Here is a 17,340-nt window from a genome sequence, read left to right as displayed (position 1 = left end):
TCATTTCAAGCTATGATTGGTCAGTGGGTGGAAAGCCGTCTGCTGATTGGCTGGTTTATGTGTTTTTAGAGAGAGATGGGCTTACGAGTGAAAGTAAAAAAATATGTAACTTTGCAAAAGAGTTGATTTTTGTTTATTTGCTTGAATTTATTGTGTATTAAATACACAAGTACCCAACATACTGTCACGTTTGAACATACCTCAGGCCTATTAAATAGCTTAATATCGCAGTATCTTTGTCTGTTGTTGTCATTCTCGCAACTGTCGCCAGCTATTTTATAAATATCAGCGGATATCTATGGGAATACGTTATTATTAGACATTTATAATTAAGTTAAAAATGCCTAAACTTTGTTACATTGTCCAGTGAAGGAACATCACATTTCAATAGTTTTGTACAGCAGTATAAATAACTGTAGGCATTCGAGTGGAATCATGGCATGTTGATGAAAACCAATGGTAATTTTACGAGCCTATGCACTTTCGAACAGTGTTTAAGAAAAAGCCAAGTTTAGATTAGTGTACAGGTTTCCTATTTTTCTTCAATGAACACATCAGTACGTTCAGTCAAAGTTGTTTATTCTATTACCTTTTAATTCCTTAAAATGTACAATAAGAAGCATTTAGCAGAGATCAAAAACATTTTATAATAATAAACATGTTCTGGTAAAATAAAATCCATGAAAGATACTTTGTGCACATTTTCTGTTCATCAGTATTATCCTCAACAGCACCAACATTTCAGAAAATTGTCTCAAGAAGTCTGACCACTGGTCACTGTGCCATACAATAGTGTTGTAAATTTGGACATTGTGGTATGGGTTCCTAAACACACAGTAAGACTAGTGTGTGCCAAGGAAACCACCACACCCATACGCTTATCGTTTAAGCAACAATTCTCTAATCAATGTCTTGCAGCTAGGCAAAAATATGGATGCAGATGTTTTGAAGGTGGTTCATAACTGTTAGAGTAAAACAGATGAGTGTGAGAGTGGCAAATTGTTCTGGAAAAAAAAAAAATAATACAAATAAATTAAAACATAAGAAGTGCTTTTTGAGTATCACTCACAGGTTTTAAAATCTGGTAAAAAAAAAAAAAAAAACTGCATCATCCAGAACTAGTACTTTCTATGGTTAACTTTCAAAAAGATTTTTCTTCTAAACAGATGGCAATCTGATAGAAGATATGCAGTTTACATTGAATCTCTTTAGCCAAACACTTTTTTTAATTTGGATGTGGGCAGAAAGTGCTTTTTTCTCCCAGCAATCACGTTCCATGAAGAAAAAGGGAGGGGAGAGGAATCAAAGGACTACCAACTCTTACACAGGTCTTTATTCAGAGTAAATGGCGATAAAATAACATAAAAGGCCTACGCATTAAGACAGGAACATCAATGAATGTCTGTGGCTCTTTTTTGAGTCTTAAATTGACAATTAACTTGTTGAGAAGACAGTGGAGTCATTGGCAAATAAGGGCAATTTGAGCTCAGACAGAACTTGAGTTCTTCAAGTGATCATGTCTGCGATAAAGGTGACGATGCCAGTGACGATGAGGGATGAGACAGGACCAGAAGATCAGACCGATGAGAGACCTCTAAGGCATGATGACGAGGGGGTGGAAAAAGGCAAGAACGAATGATGAAAATAAAATGACAGAAATGAGGAGGTACTGTTATTAGCAGCAGTTTGTTTTCCTTTTTTTCTTCTTCCTCCTTTTTCAGAGCTGGAGTCTTCGAGTAGCCCCCAAATTGGCATTTTTTTTTTTTTTCAAAGTCCAGAGTGGTGTCCAGGGGCTACAGAACCTCATCGCTCTCTGCGGTGTGGAGCTGTGTGTCATCAGCGTCCGTCATACTGCTCTCCTGTGACTCCTCCACCTCCGCTGCTGAGACCAAGCAACAACATTAGATAGAGCACACAGCACCACTTAAATGGCTCACTGAGTAGGATACTTACTTGAGTAGTAGGGATAGTCATCAGGAGTGACAGGTTCATCATCATCTGGGAGGTATCGCTTATCTATGGCCTCTTTGATCTGATTATTGGCCCCTTTGGGGTCTAAGTCCATGGCCCAAGAGAAGTTCATTAGTGCCAGATGAGTCTGGCCAAGCTTCTTATAGACCTATAAAGATGATGTACATTTGTTTAGTGGACGTTTTTAAAATGATTATATCAGCATATAGCTAATGTAAAATATATGCAAGTAAGCAGCTGAGCTTTAGGTATACCTTTCCTATTAAGAAGTAAACAAGGGACTCTTTGGGAACTATTTGCTTTAGCTCTTCAAGCTCCTGCAGAGCCGCCTGTGAAGAATGAATTAGTTACTTAACATTTAAAAATGTATATCATCTTGGCTGACTGATGTAAGAAGTTGAGAAGTACCTTGTACTTTTCATTGGCAAAGAGAATAGAGGCCCTATGAAATTTGCATAGCGGGTTCTTGGGGTCGATGCTAATGGCTCTGTTCAGGGTCTCCAGTGCATGGTCTGATTTTTTCAAAGCATGTTGAACCTGATTTGGAGCACATGAGAATGGATATAAAGGTAGCAACGCAACAAGTACATATAGAGCTAGTCTGACATTTCAAATTCCAAGTAACAATCTTGCACTGTCGTTTACCTAAGAAATAAGAGGATGTGATCCACAAATTCAGGCTGAATCCCTTTAGACTGATACTATTTTCCCTGCATTAGATTTACTCACCACTCCAATATGACAGAGCAGTACAGAGCTCTGAGGATTGATGCTCAAAGCCTTCTTGAAATGAATCTCAGCTAGGTTAAACTTCTCCTGCTTGTAGTAAATCATTCCCAAGCCGTACCTGAAGTAGCAGACAACATAAAATTAACTAGTGAGATTCAACTATTTCATTTTATGCACTTTAGGTTTTATCAAATGTAGTCTCTCGTTTCCAAAGTCAAAGAGTAGAGTCTGAACCATACCAGGCATTGTAGTGACGTTTATTGAGGCGTATAGCATTGCGGAAGCAGCCCAAGGCTTTCTCCAGCTCCTCTGTGAGAACTAGTTCATGCCCTAATAGTGTGTATGCATATGCAAAGCTGGGATCCACCTGGATGGCCCGTGTGAAGAACTTAATGGCAATGTCATGCTCCCGCTGTAAGCTGAAACAGTTACCAGCTACACACCAGGGCTGTACACAGAGAGAAGAAAAAAGAAACCATGAGATAAAGCATTGCAAACAAAACCTGCAGGGCTCCAGACTAACTTTTTTTACTACGAGCGCTGTAGCCCCTGACTGAAAATTTTAGGAGCGCAAGCACAAAATTTAGGGGCACACCAGCTTGCAATGCAATTATTAAAATTTCCCCCAAAATAACTGTAATAATGACAAATTCTTTAATAATAAATAGACTTAACGTTCAGATATTACAATGTGCAGTTTTCATTTAAGTTCACAGGGCTCCAGACTAACATTTGAGGGCAGCAGCACCGCAGACACGGAGTTCTACAAACAAATCTGGTAGCACTGGGGCTGACAATAAAGCACTAAGCTTAATTTAGGGTGTAGATGAAATTAACTTTAATTATTACCATTCATAATGTCTTAATATTAATTAAAAAGCAAAATGAGTGAAAAAATTTATATTAGGGAGTCAAAATAGCCAATAAGCATCCTACTGTTTACAATGGTATTTATGAGTGATTATAAAGTATATAGTATATATATATATATATATATATATATATAAAGTGATTTAAAAAAAAAAGTTTTCCTACATCTTAAATTGTTTAGTTTTAGGACAATCTTTGAAGGATGAACAAAAAATGTGTTGGTCATCACATTAAAAATAACATTTATATATGATATTATAGTTTTGAAGTGCTGGAAAAAGATATGTAGTACTTGTAAGCGTTTGACTATTTCTGTCACAATACCATAGTTATGGTTAGAGTTACTACATTAGCCTAAATCCATGGTGAATGTTGCTGATTTGTGGACTGAAAGCCTTCTGTAAGTGTTTATCCTGGTTTCCACGTCAGCGCTGTTTGATCTGATATCTATGGTTTATAACAGAACTCTGCGCCGACTCGGAATGTTTCTCACTGGATCTCGCAGCGATGATGTTATTAATTCTGGGGCGAATTCAATGGATTTCTTTTCTGGATCTCGTAGTAACAGTGTCTCGAGATCGGCCCGCGACTGGCAAGTTCGGGGCGCTGCGCTGTCTATTATTGGTCCGAACTATTAAACGGTCCGTGAAGCATAAATAAGTAGCGCATTTTCGTTCCGCTTTCATTCTGTTTGCATTCGCTGCTCGGCAACGTTGTGGTCGCGCCAGCGCGACCTAAATAAATATTTGGTCGCACCGGCAGAAAAAATGGTCGCAAAATGCGACCAATTGGTCGCAGTCTGGAGCCCTGACCTGTGCATTTGCTATATTGCAACGAGAAACTTACCTCTGGTGAGTTTTTGTCCATGTCAGTGAGATCTTTAGAGAGGGCAGAAAGCGCCACATCCTTCTGTAAATGCCAGAGTGTTGTGGAATAGATCTCCATACCTTCCACTCGATAGCTCTCGATACGACGGACTTCTGAGAAAATCCTCTCCGCCTGGTTAAACAGACCGAAAAATTCAGTCTTGGTTACCTTTTCTGTATAAATAAATTTTTACCACTGATAAGTTCTTGAATGCCTTCAATTATAAATGATGTCATCTGATTTAAGCAGCCCTGACTCACCTGCATGTATTCAGCCAGTTCAAAGTGGGCTCGTCCGATCTGACCCAGCACCCACCCTGTGTTGTAGTGGTGTGAAGGCAGCTGACTTAAGATGTTAATGGCCTCTCTGCAGTTATAAGAGCAGAGAGCTAGATAGCCCCTCCCAATATCCCGCATCAACGTCATCAGCCCATCTGAATAAAACAAAGGAGAAAAAATTAAGAACCTGCTTCAGTTTTGCAGAAATTTTATTATTTGCAATAGTATAATAGTAATAAAAAAAAAAGATAAATAGATAGATTTGTTTATAGTTCTTCCAATACATCTTAAAAAGACGAGCATTCTCAGATACCTGCAGCAGCCTTTTGTAAATTAAAAGCTTGGAACTGTGGCGAGCTGATGTTGCCTTTGCCCTCCGATATGGAAGAATCCAGCTTGAGGATCTCAATGCTCTCATTCAGGTTAGATGGGGTGATTCCTCCCTTACCCGTTTTCGTTTTGGTCTTTCGGTTAGGAATCTTGGTGGGGAACTTCATTTTCAGCTTCTTACTATTCTCCTATTCAATTCCATAATTAACAGAGTGTTAATAAAACCTTCTCTCTCTCTTTTTTTGCAAATGTATATGCATAAACTTGCATGCGTAAAAGACAGTACCTTGGCAGTGGAGCTGGCACTGGTGAAGAGTCTTGAGCTCCGCCGTGGCTGCACATTTGGGGGAGCAGCAATGGTTGGGCTCAGCACTTGTGGTGTAGTACTACAAACCAGAAAGAGATGTCATCAGAAGCCATTATATGATAGCTATTAGTTGCCTATATAAATGTGTAGTGATATTTACCTGGTCTGTGGGGCAGTGGTCTGAGTTTGGTTGAAAGGGTTTGGAATGACCTCTCTGCTGTTGCCACTCTGTGCAAACACTGACTTCGTCCCCACTTGGCTGATTCTACTGACGGCCTGAAATGGGGGAGGGGATCGTTTATTTTTTACGAAGCCTTACATAAATGTTTTAAAGAGTTTATTTTGATAGTCTGTATTATAAATGACACACAGAAGAATTTTTCACACTCTTGTGGAATAATGACATGATGCATGTCATTCAGCAAAACAATTTAGCAATAAAAATAAAATAAAAAAATAGGGTGCAAAATAGTAATGTACAAACTAAATGACTCTTCCAGTGCAAAAAAACTTGGATAATGGTATAAAACGTAAAAAATAAACATAAAAAAAAAAGCCCTGCATTCATTCAAAAGTGTAAACCAAAGCCCCTTTAAAAAGTCCCATGGAAATATTATAACAGCAAGCTGCTATAAGCAAAGAAGATTACCTTCTTTGGAGGGCCAGGCGGAGGAGGTGGTTCCATCCCAGTTCCACTGTGACCGTAATTCTGCAGGTACGTTGGGTCTCCCGGGCTCGGCTCCAGAGGCAAAATTCCAAAACTTCACAGTTTTAAACAGAAAGAACAATTACTAGAATGAAATCATAATATAACCAAAGTTATGCCAATTTATCACATTCATAATCGGAATCAATGAAGAAAAAAAAGTACTTGGAACTACATTAAAAAAAGTCTTATGCATGTGTGAGGCATAACAGCCCTAATGTTCAATTTGGGTCTCTCAAAGTGGTCGTTACCTTGGTGTTAGGGGACTGAGTGTGGCTGTGCCCCCCAGCAAACAGCGGCCACTCTTGGGTTTGTTTTGCACCTGTTTGGATAACAGTGAGCCACTGGTGCCCAGTGGAATGGAGTCTGGCGATATGACGGAGGAGTCGATGTAGGACACAGAGGAGTCCGTATTCAGGGAGTACTTTGAATTAGAAGATTCTAGATTGAGCCGGTTTAGCTCCTTTAGAGAGGGAAGAAAGACAATGCCAAGATATGATGAAGAAGATAATCATAGTTCACAACGTTAAATATAATAGTCAACCCATGCCCCTCATATTCTTAATGCATAAACAAATCTGTCTTTATAAAACATAAAATGCATGGCAAACCAGAGGAAGGACATACCAAAGTATCCTGTGGGGTCTCCATTAGGACGGTGTCGACTTGTCTGTGTCCCATGTTGTTACTAGGTGTGTGTGCAGGGCTGATGGGAGGAGGGGGGATGCCTCCTCCACTGCCTCCACTGAAATTCTGCAAGGAGGTCAATCTGAAGATCTGCTCTGGATCCGGTCGTTCCCCTGTAGCACAGAGGGCACAGTTTAAAATCACATTATCTAACATCTCCTCATGGAGTCCTGTAACTGTGTAGCTTGGATAAGGTTGGATAATGACCCTAATTAATAACGGAAAAGAAACTCACCAATCTGACATAGAGACTCAAATGGAGACCATAAGAAAGGGTTCTCGGTCATGCTCTTTTGGTAACATTCAGCTCCTTTTGCTATTCGATCTGTTTTGCTGCAGGGACGAAGAAAGGTGTATTAGTTTTGTGCATGATCACCAACATTTTAGCCACTGAAAATGTTTCAATTCATAAAATGCCATTTTTGGGTTTCTGCCAAAATACACAATAGGCTGAAAATGTCAACAACAAAAATCAAAACTTTACAATCCAATAACAATCTTTGACAAAGAAAACAGCAGGTTTTTTTTTTTTAATTCAATGTAAATAACAGTGGATTATTTGCTGTAAGAAAATGTCACAATTATAGCTGTCGAGAACCACAGCTTCTGTGAGACGCTCACGGAGAAACCCAAACACACAGCGAGCACAACAGCATAACTTGACGTCTACAGAGGTGTATTGCAGACAAAATTAAAACATTACAGATTTAGCTGCATTTCCTAGTTGTGTATTGAAGTACACATCCCCTAAAGTGTGTACTTTTTCTGTTTTCTGAATTGTGATTTTTCTGACAGATGCATTGAGATGCATATTTTTTTTCAAATGTATATATAAATATATATATGTATATATAAGAACACCTGGTTTGTTGTGCTTGTGCTTATATATATATATATATATATATATATATATATATATATATGACTAATAATAATTAATATGATTATTATTTCTAAATAAACAAACAAAATAAGAAATATTACTATTGCAATAACATTTACATTTTTAAAAATTAAAAATAGAGCATTTAAGAATAAACATAATATAATATTAAGAAAATAATATTTGTATTTTACAGAAAAATCATTTTTACTATACTTTTTATTTTTTTTAACTTCTGTACACTGGAGAAAAACATATGTATTATCATATCAATTTCTTTAGAGAGAAGTATTATTTTTCCTATTTTTTAACCCAAAATAGGATGGAGTGAGCATTACTAGGCGTTTGTTTACTGGACGCCAAAGGACGCCCTCGTGGAGAAACTCCAAATATGCCTCGTGGAAGTACTACAATGATATTCCAGGAAATCCCAATTCAGCTAATACAGCTATCGCTGTAGATGAATATAAATGAAGATAGAAGCGCTTTCTTCTATTCTTAAAGCCTTCTCTGTTATTTTCATAATAATAAAGTATATTTATAATGCAATGCAAAACCTTTATCACTGTATATAATACTATAAAATTATATATTGTCTCCCTAATTGCGTGATAAGAAGCCACATTAGATCGACTGATGATATGAAGCGAGTAAAAACATGTTATTAAATGTTGTCTTTTGTTGGACAACAGGTTTACAAGTTTGAGATGATGTTTGGTGCAGGTTGTTTTTCAAATGAACGACTGCACGTTATAAGTGACTCAAACTTGCAGTGCTTTTAGAGATGGAGCAGAATTTACTACTGATCACAGAGCCGCTCTTCACGAACATATATTTATTTAAATAAAATAAATACAAAACAAAATACTCTCTAAATAGTCTCTAAATCCATTACAGCTTTGGTTCCAGTCAGCTGTATCCACAAGTTAAACAACAAAGACTCTCACTGGTGTCTCTTTCCCAGGAACAACTGCAGAGAAGATATCTCTGTATTTTCATTAAGGTTCACTGATTTCAGTAGGTCAAGGTAAGTAGACAAACAATCTCAACAACATACCAGTAGATTTGCCCCAGCAGTGCCAGAGTGAAGCAGGCGGAGTCTCCAAACTCAGTAATGATGTCGTCTTGGCTCTTCTGTTTGTTAAGGACTCCTCCGGTCAGAATCTGTTCTCCCTCTGCCAACCTGACAGAGAAAAATATAAATAACTCAAAACAGTATTCATCGTTAATGAGATCTATAGCTTTCAGTCCCAATCATTCTTATGATTAACATCCTATATTTCGTTACATGGCCCTCAGGTAGAGATGTCAAAAGTACTTCTACTTCAATACTAAAGTAAAGATACACACATTCTACAGTAATTGGTAGTACTTAAAACTCTAAGGATTTCAAGACTTTCACAGCAAATGCATGTTTTGCTCAAAATGTTAGGTACAAATGTATACATGGTCACTTTGTCTTGAAGGGCCCTATCATACAACCAGCGCAAGTGTTTATTGCTAGTTTCAGCCTGACCCAGTTATCATTTTCACGTCCTGCGCCACGTTGTTTAAATAGCAAATGCATTTGCACCCATTTGTGCGCCCATGGGCGTGCTGGTCTGAAAACGAGGTGTGTTCAGGCGCATTGTTGGCACGTTCCTATTTTGAGGCAACTGAAATAGACTGCACCATTGACCAACTGAAACCTCGTCTAAAGTCAATGGCGCAATCTTTTTTTTTGTTATTTAAAGAGCGGGTTAGTATGTGCGCCTATAGGCGAGTCCACAACGCACATACACTCTGCTTATTACACACACAGGGATGCCCAGCAGCACACAAACTAGCCAAATATTAAAGATATTGTGTTCATAAAGATATGGTGGAATTCGGCTTGTCCCATAGATGGTCTGCTTCCGCGTTTTAACCTCACGCACGAACAGATCCGTTTCCTCTCTGGAGACGCGTTCAGTCTTTCCGCATGCAAATTCAGCCATGTAAATAGCGAATCTGCCATGGCGCAAGCGCAACTGGCTTTTAAAGGGAATGGGAAATTACAATCTGATTGTTTTTTTGCATGTTACGCCAAAAACACACCCATTACCCATTAAAAGAATAGGGACAACCCTTTTAGACCATTTTTCCCGTTGTTAAACTAGCAAAAGTGGATACAGACATTTGCGCTGTGCGCTTTAAACCGTGCGCTTAGATTGTTAAAATAGGGCTCAAAGGGTTAGTTCACCCAAAAATTAAAATTCTGTCATTATTTACTCACTGTCATGTCGTTCCAAACCTGTAAGACTTTCGTCATCTTCATAACACAAATGAAGATCAAATGAAATCTGGGAGCTTTCTGTCCTTCCACTGACAGCCTACGCAACTACCACTTTCAAGCCCCAGAAAGGTAGTAAAGAAAATCAAAAAGTACTCCATGTGACTCCAGTAGTTTAACATAAATTTGTGCTTTGTTTGTGCAAAAAAACAAACAATTTACCACTTTATTTACAAAATATTAATCTCCAACGCACATTCACTAGACTAGAGCACCATGATTCATGCGTGTTATGTTGACACGAGAGCAAACGTTGTTGCGTGAACGCGCATTGGAGATTCATATTTTACAACCTTTCCGGGGCTTGCAAGTGGTAGTTGCGTAGACTTTCAAATGAGGTACAGAAAGGTCTCAGATTTCATTAAAAAGATCTTCATTTGTGTTTCGAAGATGAATGAATGTCTTTTGGACATAGGTTTGGAACGACATGACGGTGAGTAATTAATGACCATTTTCATTTTTGTGTGAACTGTGAACAAACCTTTTAAGTGAAAGTAAACAGAACAAAAGGCAGTATAAATGCAGAGACTTGCTGCAGCCTATTATCTCATAATTTGATTATATTAGTAGCATTGAATATTGCTATGATTGTGAGGTATTGAGTATTTTATAAGGAATATCAGAGATGTTAGAAATAGGCACTGGGATATGATGATCATGAGTCATGTGTTATGATTAGCTGGGGAATCATCCATACTTGCTCAGTTCCACACAGCACTTGGCAAGGAGATATTTGCATTGTGGCGTGGTGCAGCTGTGTCCTTTCAGGAGGTGGTAGGCCTTGTAAGCTTTCCCTGAACGGTAGTAGCATGTGGCCAGCAGGAAAAGTGCCTCTTCTGAATGGACTGACAGGCAAAAAGAAAAGAATATTCAGAAGAACACAAATGATAGAAGGGAACAGGATTTGTCCTAAATTATATAATCAGTCTGGATTTAATATGACGGACATAAAAAATAATGCAAGCAGTGTAAGGTATTTTAAACAGTTAATGTTGGAAGGGTAAAATGATTAAAAATGTCAGCTTCCATTTTGAGTCACACAAAGTTGTTTTAATGCAATGCCTCGGCTCAGCTCTGAAAGATGAGGGGAAATGGAGGATGTTGTCTGTCTGTACTGAGCATGATTTGTGCAATTACCCTCAGCATAGAGCCTCTCTGCCAGGAATACAGCATCTCGGTAGGCGTAGTGGTTCAGAGCATGCCATACAGCAGCCTATGGATCAAAACAGAGCTGCTGTTACCTTCATCCCATTTACAGTTAGCAATAAGGAAGATGCATCACAAAAATGGTCAACAATACCAGGTTAATATTTTATTAACACCTGGCAGCAAGTAACTTAGGCTATACAACTGATCATCAAAACTGCAGATGAAATTAACTCCTACAGAAACAATGAGACTGCAAAGATTTTCAAATGTATATGATTTAATGACAGTAAATAATTTCATGTCTTAATCACAGTTTCGGGAAATGGTGAACGATTTCAGTATACACAAAGGTTGGAAGAGAAGGAGGGAAGCCAGCTGATATTGACTGACAGATGTGATGCATCCAAAATACTGACTAGGTAGGGCAGCTCATTCTGATTTGAGACAGCCAATGTGTACACATTGTATATGCATTTGAATTGATGTCTGACAGACATAAATTACAGAGGTTTAAGAGCTGTACTCGATGAACAGTTGGCTAGCTAATATCTGACGAAGACTTATAAAACCCACAACCTTTAACGTTTATGTTGGCCCATTAAAACAGCATAACTTAGAAATATGAAAACACACATTTAAAAGGCAATCACATGTTATGTTTTTATTTCTAAGGAGCTCATATATCAAACAACTAACCAACTCCAGAATTGCTAATCATCAAATCACTTCAAATGCACTGGTTAATGTTACTTTTCCTATATTCTCTTAAGCAATTTCTGTAAACATGTAAATCTACAATTTACAATTATCCTTACCCCAGCAGATATTTTCACACAAGCGTCAAAATGAAACATCACTAAGTTAACCCAATAATAAAAAAACCAATAAATCAGGCAGCTGGCTAACCTGCAAAACAACACATTAGCTTGCCTGCAAACTACTAACAAACAAAAAAACTGCCCCAAGTTGACAAGCACTGCATTTATTAAAACTGGAATTGTAAATACAAATAAAAGCAATATATTGTATGTTTAAGTGCAGGTTTTGTGTGAGGTAAAGGGCAGAGGCCCTTAGCATTAGCCGCTAACTGAGGCCGCGGTGTAGCAGCGCACAATCATCCGGTCTCTCGGGCTGGATAAAAGTCTTCTCCCGCAATTGGGAGTGCAACGGAGCGCTTTAACATTTAATTCAAATACCTGGACAGGTTCCTGCAACACCGTCATTCCGTAGCCAGGCTCCTCTTCACCTCCTTTTTTTAGTTTCTTCGCTCCTTCTTCAGTCGCTTTCTTAGCTCAATATCCACTCCAGGCCAGAAGTAGCAAAACTAGCATCGAAGATTTGAACATTCCAACCGTTATCGTGAATCCGGAAATGCCCGAACACAACCGATTCAAATACACACTTTACGATAAGGGGCGAATTCTGTCGGAAATAGCCGATTAGGAATTCTCCAATTTTCGGAATCTTCGGGCGAAGCAGGTGCAGTGACATAAAAAATAAAAGACATTAAAAAAATACAATTATATACAGTGTATAATATGACATCTCCTGTTTGTTTACCGTTGGATGCTTAGCTGACCTGGACCAGCCTGAAAAATTAATTGCACTATAGCTTTTACTAATTACAATTTGTTGTGAGTTAGTAACAATTATGAAAATCAAAACTCAGTTTGATTACTTTTTATTTGGCTTGGTCTGAAGTTCATGTGGGAAAAAAAAGTACAAATTGAATTTGTGATGATTTGTTGGTGGAGTAGTGAAAACATTGGCTACTGTAGCCTAGTCTAGTCTATGACCTTGGAAAGTGACATCTGGTTTAATCAGCTATGAAAAAATATTTTAAAAGAAACGTTATAAACTTAACAAAAGTCTAAAGCTGATCATGGCAGTAGAGAGTTTGACCAAAGAGTATAGAAGCCCAAGAGGCGAAACTCAATAGAACGCTCCATAGCAACAGTTGCCCCCATGACGTGACGGCGCGGCCGCCATTATGGACTGAAAACTGAAGGAAAACGCCAAAAAATAATGGGAGTCAATGGCACTGAAAAACTTAACATAACAAAAACTTAACATAACTTAATTTTTTCTGGCCGTCATATCTAAATATGAAAACAATTTAAAATACATTAATGAGGATGACCGACGTTAAATGACAGAAAATATACGTCTATGTGTTGGTTATGCATGGCCTAATTACCCTTAGGAAAATAGTATTTTGGGACAAAATATTACTATAGAAGTACTATAAGACTACTATAGAAATACTATAGCGGCTCTAGGATATTATAGAGGTATTACAGAACATAACATACTTCTGTGATGTTCTGTAATACCTCTATAATATTTTAAAGCTGCTATAGTATTTATATAGTAGTCTTATCGTACTTCTGTAGTATGTCCCAAATTACTATAGTATTCCTATAAGATTACTATAATATTTTGTCCCAAAATACTATAAGATTCCTATAGTACTTTTTAGTAAGGGTATGTCCCCCACCGAATCGGCTTCATTAGCCTACCACTTACGGTTTGCAAAGATACAATTATATGTATAATACAATTATAAAATTACTGCAAACCTTTAATCTATCAATATTTATGTTCTATTATGCATTTTCCTTGTTATGTGAATAACAGAAATTCATGAAATGATATATAGGCAGACACACAGTAAGATATTTATTCAAATGTTGATTTTGAAATTAGTGAACATCACCATATATATGATTTGAAATAAATAAATAAATAACATTATAAATGAACATTTCTAAAGACTTTTCTTTTACATAGAATATCACAAAAATATTAACTTGTTTTTTCAACATCTTTAGTGAAAGTGCACACAGTGAACGTTTCAATGGCAAGAAAAAAAAACTATCTATGAATGTCCTATTACAGGCGGAAAGGTACAAAAAAGATGTGCAATCTAGCAAGTGCACACATGAACTATAAACACCTAAGGATTTTGCCATTGACTGGCTAACGATTTCAGCAGCTTTCAGTCCATAATGGCGGACGCGCCTAAGCAGCGCCATCTACAGACTGTTACCCATAACACAACAGAGTTTCGCCTCTTGGGCTTCTATACTCTTTGGTTTGACTTAGATCAGTGGTTTTCAAACTGGGGTCTGGGGACCCCCAGTGGCAGAACTTGCGCCAGGACACGGTGGGGGACATCTATATAATTTATTCGAGGGGCTCTAGCTGACCCCCCTAGCGTGAGTTTTTATTACATTTTATTTTAGAACGTTTTAATTCCATGCAGCCTAGGCCTATCGCATTTATTGTTATTTTATTCAAAATATTCACACATTTGTTAATTAGACCTATATCATGAACTAGCCTATATATTCCGATTGTCAAATATGTGTAAAGTGCATGTGTTTTGCCGTTTAAAGGGTAACTAAACCCTAAACCGACTTTTTTTAGTTAATGATCTCTAAGAATGGGGCTTTATTAGTGCTGTTCATTGATTCGAGTAACTTTTTTTGACATTTGGGTATAAAGTAAACTTAATTCTACAATATATGGTAAAAACGTCTGAGTGCTGCCCTCTTCAGGTTGAACGATGGCTACTGCAGTTGTATTTTCCTATTGGATGTTTGCGGTGCTGCGTGACGTAAGCAGGTTCCAGCTCACCACGCCCTCCCTTGGTACGAGCTACCACGCATAGGCCGTGTGTCCACCAAAGCGTTTTTATCCAGCTGAAAACGCCTAGCTGTGGGCGCTTGAGAGCGTTTTGTCAGCGTTGCGGGGTTTTTTTTTCAGCTGAGACATTTGCTTGTTATGGTACGGAATATCCGCGAAAGTGTTACTAGCAGGGGCGTAGAATTTAGTAGGGACGCTAGGGACGTGTCCCTACCAATATCCAGTGACACTGATATATCCTTAGCAATAATTTCGATCAAAACTTAAAATATATTTATATTGATGTCCCCGTCCCCACCAATTTCAAAATCAAACCTACGCCACTGGTTACTAGTATCTCATTTCACACATATTTTGTTTCTGTGTTGATTCTATATTAAAATGTCAATACAATGTAATGTATTTTCTCTGGCTCTTTTTTTTTTTTTTTTTTTTTTTTCTTATTTTCTCTGGCTCTTGTTTTAAATGATTTTGTTCCGTTGACGTTGTACAAGCAGAATCTGGCGGTTGGACGGTGTGGTATTAGTCCCGCCCCTCCTCCACTGTGATTGGACGGTTGGGTAAAAAGTGACAGTGATGAGCGCTGCGTTTTACCCAAAGTTGAACATTCTTCAACTCTCGGCGACCTGTGAAAAACGCCGAACGCTCAGCGCCTCATGGCGTTTTAAAAACGCGGCGCTCCCATTGAAAACAATTGAAAAAAACACGCCAGCCGCGTGAAGAAACCGCTTTGGTGGACACACGGCCATAGTATTGCATCAGTTAGGATAGCTTTCAAGTTAGCGTAGATTTATCTGTATTTAGTACAGTGGTCAGGAGGGTACGTAGGTGTAGTGTTGCTGGTTGCAACAGCACTGCTGGACTGCATAGCTTTCCAGCAGACCTGGAAATTAGGCGCCAGTGGAGCTCTGCTTATACGGGGGCCATAACGTAAGATACAAGGTAATGGAGCCTTTTATACATTTTCGTGTTTCTTTAGAAATAAATAATGGACAAATGGAGTCTTTAAACGCCTCAGATGTAAAGTTATTCGCTGTCAAAGTGACGCCAAAATGAATGGGAGTCAATGGAATGCTAACAGCAGGTGGGGGTCTGCTAATCAATGGCGGCGCCCGGGGAAGCTTCAGTGTTTTCTGAAACATTGCCCCCCTGCATCTATCTCCGCTGGGGTCTGCCCACTTTTCCAGTAGTGGTGGGCGCGATACTGCAAATTTTGGTATCGATCCGATACCAAGTAAATACAGGGCCAGTATCGCCGATATCGATACCGATACCAATACTTTTTAATTTTAAAAGCATGCACTTGAACTTGTATGCACTTTCCTGTGCTAGAGCACAGAGTGTCATGATTTATGAGGTGAATGCATCATTAATATGCTAAATCTGAATACGTTTTCATGACTACTAAATATTTTGTGATTTGTGCTCTCAACTCGCCTGTAATTAGTCAGTGACTTTTACAAAATTACCCTAATTATAGTACTAGCCTACTACTACTAGCCTAATTTCCAGCATTTTTCAAATATTGCCAGTGGGTGGAGTCAGGCTCTGACCAGGGGTTTAGTTACCCTTTAAACACCTTGAATGATCACGTTGATCTAGCTATAACGCGCGATGGGTGACGCAGTGTTTGCACCTCAATTCATTGAATCGCATCTACATCACGTAAATTCATCCATTTCTTCCGAAATTCATAAAAGTGGCCGGTGAACTGGGACAAGAATAGAGTACACTTAATTATAACTGAAAGGCTTATTATTGCAGATTACATCAGTGTATGGAATTTGTATCACTATCAAACTAACTATAAATGTATATTTTATATAGCCTAGTGCTTCATTGAAATATCTGAAACCTAAAATAAACAATGTGTGGTTAAAAATACTGAATAGGTGATATAAATTGTCGGAGTAGTGTAAACTTGCCCTCACAGTGGACTATATGGGGAGGCTGGATGCAGATCTCCATTAGATGGCACTAGTGTTATTCATAATGCACTCTTCTGCATCTGTACTGACACTTCTGTGCATGCTCATAAAGCTAATTCTATATGCAATATCACTTCCGCTGAAAACATTGGCTTATAGCCTAAAGACAACATGACAAATACAGACATTTTGTATTGCATTTGATTACAAACACTGTATATTGGCAAATCTCCTTGAAATGTTGAAGGCATTTCTTTTCTTTTTTTTGAGAGCTGACACATACTCTTGGGACTAATAAAAGCTTAATGAAAGTTCCTCTTAGGTTGAATGAGTATCTCATATTCTGTGCTCTAAATTTACTATCCTCAGATAGTAAGTGACACACTTAATTGATTGGGAGTTGGGATGAACTCCAGCATGCGATTGAGGATACTGGGATACGAACCTGGGGCACACCAGCACTGATGATGTGACATGCTCAGCTGGGATGATGTGACACTGGGTCGATAAGTAATTTAGCTGTGGTATGTTCAGCTGGGTGCTGCATTTACTACATTTAGATAGCACAACACTTGTAAGTCTGTCCTGTAATTCACACTGTGAACATGAGGCAGAACCAATTCTGTGCCATGTCTGATTCAGAATGAAGTTGGCCTTCAAAGCGTCTTTCTATCTG

General features: G+C 38.3%; 1 protein-coding gene across 2 annotated transcripts; it reads right to left on the bottom strand.

The window, feature by feature from the left end:
* Positions 1–1,318: 1,318 nt before the first annotated feature.
* cdc27 (cell division cycle 27) lies at positions 1,319–12,638 on the bottom strand. Of its 2 annotated transcripts, none has more exons than XM_084429608.1 (19): positions 12,285–12,638; positions 11,077–11,152; positions 10,637–10,784; positions 8,686–8,811; positions 6,981–7,078; positions 6,686–6,858; positions 6,310–6,521; positions 6,002–6,113; positions 5,513–5,628; positions 5,332–5,431; positions 5,029–5,233; positions 4,698–4,870; positions 4,417–4,569; positions 2,940–3,148; positions 2,701–2,818; positions 2,380–2,508; positions 2,226–2,300; positions 1,954–2,119; positions 1,319–1,879 (listed from the first exon to the last, which is right to left on the bottom strand). In XM_084429608.1, the coding sequence occupies exons 1-19, from the start codon at positions 12,309–12,311 to the stop codon at positions 1,794–1,796; spliced, it is 2,502 nt and encodes an 833-aa protein (XP_084285734.1). In that variant the 5' UTR covers positions 12,312–12,638; the 3' UTR covers positions 1,319–1,793. The 2 variants fall into 2 exon arrangements, with proteins under 2 accessions (XP_084285734.1, XP_084285733.1); XM_084429607.1 differs by having other exon boundaries at positions 1,319–1,882; positions 12,285–12,453.
* Positions 12,639–17,340: the final 4,702 nt, after the last annotated feature.

Source organism: Rutilus rutilus, assembly GCF_951802725.1.
Source record: "Rutilus rutilus genome assembly, chromosome: 1".
NCBI lineage: Eukaryota > Metazoa > Chordata > Actinopteri > Cypriniformes > Leuciscidae > Rutilus > Rutilus rutilus.
Note: the sequence above shows the minus strand (reverse complement) of the source record. Positions and strands in the feature narration are given on the sequence as shown.

Coding starts and splice junctions, on each gene's coding strand:
- cdc27 (XM_084429607.1), bottom strand. CDS start 12,311: ATGACGGTGTTGCAGGAACCTGTCCAG. Junction 2,819..2,939: donor AAACGTCACTACAATGCCTG/GTATGGTTCAGA, acceptor CTGCTACTTCAG/GTACGGCTTGGGAATGATTT. Junction 2,301..2,379: donor TTGCCAATGAAAAGTACAAG/GTACTTCTCAAC, acceptor CATTCTTCACAG/GCGGCTCTGCAGGAGCTTGA.